An 11,158-nucleotide genomic window follows, 5' to 3' on the forward strand; every position below is an offset into this window, starting at 1 on the left:
AATTTTTTTTTTTTTTTTTTTTTAATTTTAAGAATCGTCTATTGCACTACACCCAAAGTGATACACGACCCATCATAACTCTAATTATCTATTGTTTATTTTGAAAGTTCTTTTTATTTATTATTACTACGTTCCTATTGAGCTACATCAGTGGCCACAACATTATACACACACACACACACACACACACACACACATATATATATATATATTTCTCTTTTTGGTTTTCCATCTTTATTGATTGTCTATTGCAAAATTAATTCTTTGTGGCCAATATGATGCACTACATGCCATCACATGCAAATATTGTCTATGATGGTGAACCAAAAATTGGACCATCTCCAGTTCGTCCATAGTGTTGTCCAAGTCCAAGAAAGTTGTCCCAATATAAGAAAGTCGTCTAGCATAAGAAAGTCGTCCAAGGGCAAAATGATCATCCAGCATAGAAGCACCTAGATAACCTCCCAACACTTAAAAACTTTCAAAATAAATTTAGGCAAAAATGCAAAACTGACCTTCTAATTTTCACTCTTTTTTCATTTCAGTCCTCTAACTTTCAGTTTTGTCAATTCAGTCTTCTAACTTCCAATTTTTATCAATGCAGGATTCCATTAATCCCAGTTATGGCTGCTGTTAATGTCATTAAGTTTTCCCTCTTTTTAAAAAAAAATTTTAAAAAAAAATTTCAAAATTAAGGTATGTGATTTGTGGCCTCAACTAGATCTTCGTCAGGCTGATGTTCCTGAATGCGAATGCCGACAGGATCTTGAACAAGACCGAGGTCCCCTTGTCATGCGCGAACACATTGCTCATCTTGAATGGGCAGTCGGTGCGAGGTATTATGGGCTCTCGGGCCAGCATGACAAACCTAGTCACGTTGCTCGAGTTGTCCTGGATTCCGTCGGTGAGATGTTCATCCTGTAGAGACCCGCGGCGCATGCGTTGGCTATCGCAGAGGTTGTTGGCAATGACGAACTCGGCCACTCCTGCTGTGTCGTTGACTGCCTCACATGCGATGTTGAGGCCAAGTTTCGTAAGGGTGAGTTTGCACTGAGCTAAGGCTTATGGGTGTGAGATGACTCGAGTCAAGCACTCTTTTTAGACCTTCGGTAAAGCCAAGAGGCAATGGTGTACGGGTAATTGGACCTCGCTGACTACGTGGAGGCGGTGGAGGAGCAAGAAGTCGTAGTTTCTGTGAATCAAGTCGCTGAGTGAGTTTTCGATTGGGAGCACAACTTGATCGGCAATCCAAGGCTCAACAGCTTGGAAAGCCATTTTGAACTGGTCACAAGGAATGGTTTTGTAGTTCGGGTAAGCTTTTCCGATCACGGCTTCAAAGTTTGCACCAGGAACACCTTGGTAAGCAACCCAGAGCTGCGACCCGTGCATCGAAGCCGGTGACAGGTCTGTAATAGTTAACGGCTTCGCCAGTGGCCTGTTGTTGTTGTTGTTGTTGTTGTTGTTGTTGTTATTTTTTTATTTTTTACAGATTTTTCTTTTAATTCCAAAATTTTAAAAAGAAAAAAAAGAAAAAAGAAAAAAAAGAAAAAAAAAAAAGGGCATCGTTTTAGTGACATTTAACGGTAGCTTATAATTGGGTTTTAACAGAATCTTGCATTGACCAAAAATTGAAAGTTAGAGGACTGAAATGAAAAAGAATGAAAGTTAGAGGGTTAGTTTTGCATTTTTACCATAAATTTATGTTCAAAAGCTTATAATTCGGACCACATTTTACTATTAAGAAAGTATGAGCAAAATCCTTATTTATCGCTATAACTTCCTACTAAGTTCCTAACTTTTGATAGTATTTGTTGAAGATAAGACTAAACCTTCTAAACTTCCATAGCAATTGTGGAAGTTACATTTAAACCTTCTAACTTCCATCCACGTTGAGGAAGTTACAAAATAAGTAACCACTCCAAAGTTCACTATAAAAGGACTCACCCATATCAAATGAAAGTAAGTTTCCACCACTTATAAAGTTGGAATTCTTGAGTCTTAGAGAAAAAACTAACTTAAGCATCGAAGGGTTCTTGGCCAATTCACCCTAGTCACCTGTGATCTTGTGTTTCTTTCTTTTCAGGCCTTCTAAGTATCCACTAGCCCATTGAAACCCGGAACATTCAGCCTTCTGATTTTCTATGCATCATTAGTCTATATTATAAGTTCCTTTCAACATTGAGTGTTATTTTCTTTCCATTCTTCTATACATTAATATATACAATAAATTTTGCTACTCAATCATTGAGTCATATCATCTACTTATTTTCTACCTCTTTTATTTTGTTTTTTTTTTTTTCCTCTCTTTTAAACTTTTCTTCTCACTACTCTCGACAAAATAATAATAATAATAATAAAAACAAAAACAAAAACCTCTTCTTTTCCTTATTAGTTCACACCTACAATTAAACTTTCTCAAATCTTTCTCTTCCCTCTTTGCCTTTACCTTCCCCACTACTATCTGCATTACCGTTACACTTCCTTCATCTTTTTCCTTTTCTTATAATTTGATTCTTCTTTTTTCCATTTTATTTTGTATAAATTTGATATCATTTCTCACATTCAATCCATATTTTTTCCACACAAAAATTGTGAGTACTCTCTCTCTCTCTCTACTTTTTTTGGGTGAATTTTTGTTCTTTCTTATAACTCTAATTAAGGTTGATAGTTTTTAATTTATTTATTAAAATGTGTTTTGGTATTGTGTTTTTTAAATTTCCCATCATAAAGTCTTTTCTCTCTCTACTCTCCCTCCCTTTTATGACTATGGATTTTTTATATATATATATATATATATATATAAGATAGAAATTTTGCTCTAACCTAATTTAAGTGTATATGTGTGTGAAGTTCTCTCTTGGATACTTGAACTCCTACACCCCACAAACACTTATACTTGTGGAGTGACCATTGCACTAAGGGTGTGCGGTGGTGACTATGGATTTTAATATGCCTACCAATTGTTTGAATAATAAATTATGATAAAGTCTACCTTTTACTCCTTTGGTTTTATTTTAATTTTGGTCAAGATAACATTATATTTTTGTGATGGGTTTTGATTATCATGATATTTTCCTTATTCCTTAAGAGAGGAGAAATTTGAATAATAAATTTGAAACCTATCAAGTTTAGTTGTATATTAGGCAAATATAACATACTACAACATAACTTAGAATGATATGATTCACCTTAAAAATATATATATTAATCTAACACATAGAATAGAATAATATATTTGTAGAGATAAATGAAATAAAAAATACTTGTAGAAATCTTTTTAAAAAATTGACAATACTTAATGTGCTACTTTTTATATATTTCAACCCATTATAATATATATGTGTGTGTGTGTGTTGTATATATATTCCCACGTGTCATATTAATTTGTGGCTAGTATATAATAAAAGCGGATTTAATTATATCATATGAACAAAACAAAAAAATCATACAAGAATGAAGAAACTAAGTAAATTCAATCATACTTTGACCCCAATCTTACTAGATAGAGTCCAAATAACATATGAGAGGATCAGCATCGAGCCCAAAAAATAAAAAAAAATTCAATACAAAACATAGAGCCCAACTAAACTAAACTAAATACCTGTTTGTATATGGCTTAAAATCCCAGCGTTTGGCATTTGGTGTTTTGTTTTGTTTTTGTTTTTTTTTTTGGAAGTCAGTTTTTACGTGATTATGCACTGTTTAGTGGGTCATGTGCATTGTTCACAGGATTCATAAACCTCTTTTTTTTTAACAAAGTTTTCACATGATTATGTATTGTTCAGTGGGTCCCGTACTCCCGTGCATTATTCATAGGACCCATGAACCTTTTTTTTTTTAAAACAAAACTTTCTTTAAAAATGGGTCTCACAGTACTATTCATACATTTAAAAATTATTTTGCTATAATATTTTCAGTTTTTAATTTTAGCAAAATAAACGGTATTTAAACACACTCTAAAAGCATGAACCATACTCACATTAGTCTCGTTGTCTTAAGACTCCCGCATAATGTCTATGAATCCAATAGCTATCATTACACGAAGGCAAATAATCATCATAATGTACGAAAATTTAATGCGGTATATATGCTCTGCCCTGTCAGTCAAGCTTTACTATTTTTGATCTCCTGTATTAACATGTGCATGCATGTTTATCATGTGCATGCATGTTTCTTATAAAGCTCAATAATGTTTTTGTAAAAATGGCTCATTTCTTGTGTTTCATTCAGGAAAAATAAACACTTGGCAAATCTGAGAGTTGGGTTTTGGACTTTGGTGGTCACACATGGCTTTTGCTTCACCCTACCAGACATACATACCTTTGCCTTCTGACTCTGGTATTATATATACTTGAGCTCTATGTTTGGTTTCCAACTGATGTGAAAAGATATGATTTTTCTTTTTTGGGTGCTTTGCTTTCTGAGATTTGATCATTGGCAGCTTAGGAATGTGGGTTTCTAAATGTGGACATTTTCTATATTTTTTTTGTACATTTTTTTCAGTGTTATTATGATGATTACCTATTTGTACATGTTTTTAAGCTCGGCTTAGTTCAGACTATATTTTTTTAAGTACGTTGTTTTGGGAGTGTTGGTTTCTGGGTTTTGATTATTAGTTGGTTCTAAATGAGGGTGTTGCATGTAATTTTGGGCTATTTTCAAATATTTTAAAGCTTATTGCTTTGTGGATTTTGATTATTAGCAACTTTTGGGGTGTTACTTTGACTTATAATTTTGGGGGTTTTCCTCTTCTTTTTTTTTTTTTTTTTTTTTTTTATATGTTAGTATATCCTTTTTTTTTTTTTTGCTTGTAACTGGTGTTCTTTTTTAGTTCTTTTTAAATATATATATATTTTTTAATGTGTGATATGGATTTTACAAGAACTAAAACGTGATTTCAGCTTGAATGTTTCCCATTTTTCATTTGTGAGAAAGTAGGGAAAATAATTTCAGTACCAATTAGAAACTGTGTTAATGTCCAAAATTCTTCCTCTTGGTTGCCGAAAAATAAGGAAAGCAAAAGAAAAGAAATGAAGGAATTTAACTCAAAGAGGTACTCTTCAAATGTTACTTATCAAAAAGGGGGAATCTAGTGAAATGCAGAGTTCTTGGCTGTCCTGGGTTCTTCATTTTATCTGAGATAAAGTAGTGGGAAATATGTGTTTATTTATTTATTCTCTCTTTCTTTTATTTCTCTTGGTAAAAATACAGAGGTAAATTAATATTTATATTCTATTTATTTTTTCCCTGAGAAAAGAGGATATTTTTATTAATTTTATTATTTAACTGAAATTTATCTTATATTATATTTTCTCTTGAATATTTCTTTGAATGAAAGTGTGTTTATGCATATTTGGGACAGTTGCTACATTAGTGAAATCAAAGATACTGCTCAATAAGATCAGACAGTATCTTCTATTCTATAACCTGTTATATTCCCTTTGGTTGTTCTCTTTTTTAAATGTAGAGGTTAGCTGATGGTCTTCTCATTGCTGCATGATTGTTTGTTACTGTATTTCTATAGGTGGCGAAGATGATGGCCATGAAGCACATTTGTCACTGGTTCCAATTCACATAGTAACTCATGCTTCTCAACTTCCAATTGAGTTTCTTTCTCCTTCTCCTGAAAAGCAATTGGTTGTTGGATTTGATTGTGAGGGTGTTGACCTCTGCCGTTATGGAACTCTTTGCATCATGCAGGTGATTTTTTTTGCTTAACTAACTTAATCTCTTCTCAATTATGTACACAAACTAAATTGTTAAAACACAAGTTCATTCTATATATTATCTAGGTTCATTGGCCATTTCATATCATGATTTGTAAAAATATACACATGCATGCATGTTCTAGTACAATGAACATGTATTAGCATAGGAGCCCGTAAAAAAAGGGTGGTAACGTTATGTGGCTAAATAAATCAACTAATTTGAATGTAGATCTATACTGTTTAACTATTAAGCAAGAACGAGTTTATATTTTGTAGCAAATGGTTAATGGTGGTAACCTGTTGTAGATTACTACCTTATGAATATATCTTGGGAGGATTATTTTGCAAACTAATTAGTTAAGCCTGGGAGAAAAAGTTCCCGTAAAAGGTTGTTAGCCATTTTCTTTGTAAAAACCATATGAGTTCTTTCGTTATCAATAAATTTTCTCTTCAATTTCATAATTTGTTATCTTTCTTTGTTAATCATGAGGGATATAAATTTATTGATTGACATCTGACCATCGTGTTATCCGGGGCAGCTTGCATTTTCAGATGCCATATATTTGGTTGATGCCATTCAGGGAGGAGAGAAGCTAATGAAAGCCTGTAAGCGAGCTCTTGAATCTAATTTCATCACAAAAGTTATTCATGACTGCAAGCGAGATAGTGAGGTCTGATTAATTACTTTTTGATGGCTTTTGTGGAACATGCCATTGCATGTTAAGTTCAACCTTGATTATGATTCATATTTTGTAGGCATTGTACTTTCAGTATGGAATCAAGTTGCATAATGTGGTAGATACACAGGTGGGTTCAATTATTACCCTCTCGCTTTTGGGGAAAATTGTTTCATATGTTTCTTCTACTCTAATTAACTGCTTTCCTGGGAACCTTGGGAACTATTTAGTTATGGTCAATCCACCCAGTCTGGCCTGGCTGTTGAAACAGAGAAGACTGCATTGGCAACTAATCATGACTAAAGCCTTTTTTTTCTTTTTCTTTTTCTTTCTTTTTCTTTTTTAAAAAAAAAATTAAATAAAACAGAAAAAAGTTGAGGAAGAAACTCCTCTTTTATTTGTTTTCTATTGGTGAGTTTCTATATTTTCTTTTCATTTTTAAGGGGAGAAATTGGGGTGGTTGGAGTGATGAGGCAGCCGGGGTTTGAAAATCTGAAAAGGTGAAGACAGGGAAGGTTGTTAAGCTTGACATAAATGGGTCAATGGGTACTTATCTATTAATAATGCATTAACATTGATCATCCTGCTTATGTCTGCCCTTTGGATCTTTTATGCTATGTCTGAAGGGCTTGTTGCTATTAGACAACTCAATTCAGAGAGCCCTTTTAGCAATAACATTCAATACTGCTGCACTTGAGTGCAAATGAGCTTATAAATCAAAAGCTTGTAATTTAATGTAATTATTCTTGGGTGGCTGTGATGAGCTTCAAGAATGAGTTCTAACTTGACTTCTATCTTGAACTTTTGTCTTGTGTCCATGAGAGGGCATTTTCTGTTCCAATTTACCCCACATCTTTACCATCAGTCATTGAGTAATGTGAGAGTACAATCTAATTTAAGTTTGCAATCCATCATTAAAAATTTTATTATTTATTCATACAACTTATGGAGTTCACACCTTTAATACTTTGTCAAAGGGCTACATTGGCTGCCTTACATTATTGAAAGGACAAAATTTCCTTCAAACCCACTATGTGGCAATTATGTGAGCATTCATGTGTGATTTTAATCAAATGACCACTAATGGCCCATTTAATAGTCACGTGACTTATTTGGATGACATGATGAGTCATCTAAAGCAAATATACGTGGATGGTCATTTGAACTACTACAAGATATCCTTCAACCCACTTCAAAGGAAAACTTTGTCTGTATTGAAAATTTGATACTACACTGGTGTTGCTTCCAATTGTTTAATTTAAAGTATATAGTCCTGATTGGGTGCACTTACATCATGAGTGCTTGATGGGAGATTGCTTTTGTTCCGATGTCTATACATCCATGTCCATACAGATTGCATATTACCTAATAGAGGAACAACAGGGACGGACAAGAGCGCCAGATGACTACATTTCTTTTGTTGGACTCCTTGCTGATCCACGCTATTGTGGTATAATGTTCTTACAGAATTTTTCATTTCTTTTAGTGTTCTCTTTTGTCTTGTCTCTCTCTCTCTCTCTCTCTAATTGAGGAAAATTCAATATTGGTCTAACAACATTATTGATCAATGTTATCTTTTCTGCATTATTATTTGATTTTAAGCTTGAATTATGTTTAACTTTCTAATGCTCCTATTCTGCTATTGTTATGCTAAACCAGTTCATAATGTGTTGTATATCATAGTTATTGAACCTTTTAGTTTCTATTATAATGAAGATTATTTTGCTAAGGACAATAATTTGAAGACGATGCAGTAAGGATTTTTTTCAGATTCTAACCTGACCAGCTTAGATGAAATTATGTAAATTGAGAAACAGGAACTAATTTTTGACTGCCAGCTTTTTTACCGCCTAGACAGAAATTACTTTTTCTTGCTATATCTTGTATGATGCACACTGACTCAGGAAGGCAACAGACACACATTCCATTTCGGACACCACTAGATGAATTAATTTTTGAAGTCTGCAACCATTTAACTTGAACCAGCATATTTTTTGTCACTTGCATAACTAAGAGAACTATGTAATGTGCATATCTATGGAGGAATCTAGAGTATGCTGGTTTTGTCCTGATTTCCTAATCTTATGTCTAATAAATAACCCCTTATGGGATGCAATTGGATTGTGAGGTGCAATTTACAAACTTATGATTTGAACCTTTTCCATGCTTCACTAATTATTCATAGATGTTATTATTGTGACATTATTTTGATCTGCAAATATCTCCAAAAATTTGAAGTGGAGAGTTTCTTTCTTCTCAGATTTTTTTGGCCCTGTTTCTGTTCATTGATTATCTTACTTACGGGCATGTAAATGTAGGTATATCATATACTGAGAAGAAAGAGGTTCGTGTCCTTCTAAAGCAGGTCAGTTGCAGCGTAGTTTCATATCTTGGAGTAATAATGGTATATTACTCAATCATTGAATTGTTGGGGAGGAATGCTAGTTTTGATCCACTATGTTTATTTATTTATTTTTTATTATTATCTTTAATGTTAACTTTTCATTTAGCAAAAATAAAATCATGATATTTTTCTCCACTAAAGGTGAAGAGTCACTCAGCTCATGCATATATTTTCCCTCTGCTTGGCATGTTTTGGCACACTTTGTCCCTATTCGATCCTCAAATCAACACCCAAAGGTCATTGTAAATTCATCAATACATATGAGATCCTTTCTGTTACTCTAATTGTGCGTATTACTTCTTTAGAAATGATGGGTAGGCCGTTGATCTCTCCATATCCAAAAAAATTTCTTTGATAGATTCCTGAAACCCCTTTGCAACATTATATGCAAAACATTGTCTGCTGTACTACTTAACCTGTCTGTCATTTAAAGCCAGATACAACTGGACAAAGAATTACTTTATTTTAGTATATACATAAATAAATAATTATTTTATTTTTATTTATTTTTGTTGGACAGAAGCCTCTGTTAGTCTGGTAGGTTTGGAGACTGATATCTATCTTAACTTTCATATCCAGGATCCAAAATTTTGGACACGGAGACCCCTATCTGAATCAATGGTCCGTGCAGCTACTGATGATGTCCGCTTCCTCCTCTATATCTTCTACAAGATGATGGAAAAGTTGAATGAAAGATCTTTATGGCAACTTGCTGTTCGTGGTGCACTTTATTGCCGATGTTTTTGCTACACTGATAATGAATATGCAGATTGGCCTTCAATTCCCACTATTCCAGGTTTTTTTTTTTTTTTTTTTTTTTTTTTTTTTTCGGGGGGGGGGGCACAAGTATGAAAGACAGGTGTCCCCTGAGGCGGATCAACCTTATTTTCTATTGTGTTTTAATTTTTTCTTCGAAAAACATTGATGTTTTCACCCATATTCTATCACCACTCTGTCTCAAGTGGTGCAGAAAATAGCTTCTCGCTGGAACTTCCATCCTTCTAAGTTTTAAGCCGCATATATGGTACCCAAAATCTAGACTATACAGAAATCTATAAACTGTTATCAATTGTATTCCATGAATATGAAACCATCTGAATTGTATACAGATGACAATGTACTCTAGAGAGGAAATCTTCAATATTTTGTCTTGCTTACACCCTTTCAACATGCTCTTGAAATTAAGTTTAATTTCTCCATCAGGAATTGTTTCCAGGATTTTGTATCACCTTGAGCTCAGCCCAGACAATAGCAGCATTTGCTCAGCTCACCCAAGTTTCAGTCTGACTGACCAGCCAGACCAAAGACGCAACCAATGGACATTTATACACTACTAGGATATCTGTATGATTGAACAATTGTATGATTTAAACATGACAAATTGAAATTTGAATTTAGCTGAGACAGGAAAGACTTGGAAATGAAGCTGTTGAGGTCTGCTTCTTGACGCACACCTTATGGAAACTTTCAAACTGCAAGCCTTATAGGCTTATCAATACAAGTATATTCATTTTTAAATGAATATTCAGCTCTCCTCTTAATGCGATTAATCCTCATGTACATCCATCCTAGTCTATAACTGATGCCAAGATAATGAGGTGGGATCACTTTAGTATTTCCTCACTAAAATCTTTACCTGTATGATTTTGTATCTAGAATTGCCTTGCATATGATCAATCTTGGTCCAACGTCCAACTTATATTTGAACCTGTTGAATTCAAAAGCACCATTCCTGAATAAAATTAGCATTTTCCTAATCTAGCCTCATTAATGGACATCAAATAATCTGTAAACTATATATGACATAGTATGATAGTATCTTTTGCCTGTATATATTATTGATCCATCCTTAACCTGTGCAAAATAATTATGGCTCATGTTAATATTTGGTCCAGACTGGATTTAACTCGACCCATTTCTCTCCACTACTTGCTTTTGTGCCAACCGATATACCCCTATACATTCATTCGTGTCATCAATACATTCATGAATGATCATGCCTGGTTATATACTATAACAACCATCTCAGAGAGTAGAACAATTCAATAGGCATTAGACAAATATTCCATCATTATTATAGATTTCCACAAGTCTAAAGATAGCCTCCATAGACAATGCCTTGAATACACAGTTGACTTCCTTGTTATTTACTGAAAATTTTGCCTAGTGACCTACTCACTCTCTTCCAGTTTATTCTGCAACTTAACTCTTAACCTTTTCTTCTATTCCAGGAAACTCTTATTGAGCCGTATAATCCTTTTCAGAGTCATTAGACATGGTCACCAATATAAACTTGCTTCCAAAACACTCAATAGCCAATTGCAATCGTTTTCTTACATATCTAATGTAAACAATCTATAGTTATAGTT

General features: G+C 33.6%; 1 protein-coding gene and 1 pseudogene across 1 annotated transcript in view; one reads left to right on the top strand and one right to left on the bottom strand.

Annotated features, from left to right (window-relative positions):
* Positions 1 to 717: 717 nt before the first annotated feature.
* LOC111988394 (arogenate dehydratase 3-like) lies at positions 718 to 2,473 on the bottom strand (annotated as a pseudogene).
* A 1,747-nt stretch (positions 2,474 to 4,220) lies between these two features.
* LOC112039396 (uncharacterized) overlaps positions 4,221 to 11,158 on the top strand; it is a 7,937-nt gene continuing 999 nt past the window's right edge. Inside the window, exons 1-7 of the mRNA XM_024072268.2 lie at positions 4,221 to 4,338; positions 5,525 to 5,700; positions 6,248 to 6,379; positions 6,465 to 6,515; positions 7,739 to 7,835; positions 8,704 to 8,750; positions 9,369 to 9,585. Of these exons, the coding sequence (XP_023928036.2) occupies positions 4,287 to 4,338; positions 5,525 to 5,700; positions 6,248 to 6,379; positions 6,465 to 6,515; positions 7,739 to 7,835; positions 8,704 to 8,750; positions 9,369 to 9,585 (772 nt within the window). The 5' untranslated portion in view covers positions 4,221 to 4,286. The remainder of the gene's footprint in view (positions 4,339 to 5,524; positions 5,701 to 6,247; positions 6,380 to 6,464; positions 6,516 to 7,738; positions 7,836 to 8,703; positions 8,751 to 9,368; positions 9,586 to 11,158) is intronic.

The sequence above is a fragment of the Quercus suber genome, unplaced genomic scaffold, assembly GCF_002906115.3.
Source record: "Quercus suber isolate HL8 unplaced genomic scaffold, Cork oak 2.0 scaffold_337, whole genome shotgun sequence".
Classification (NCBI taxonomy): Eukaryota; Viridiplantae; Streptophyta; class Magnoliopsida; order Fagales; family Fagaceae; genus Quercus; species Quercus suber.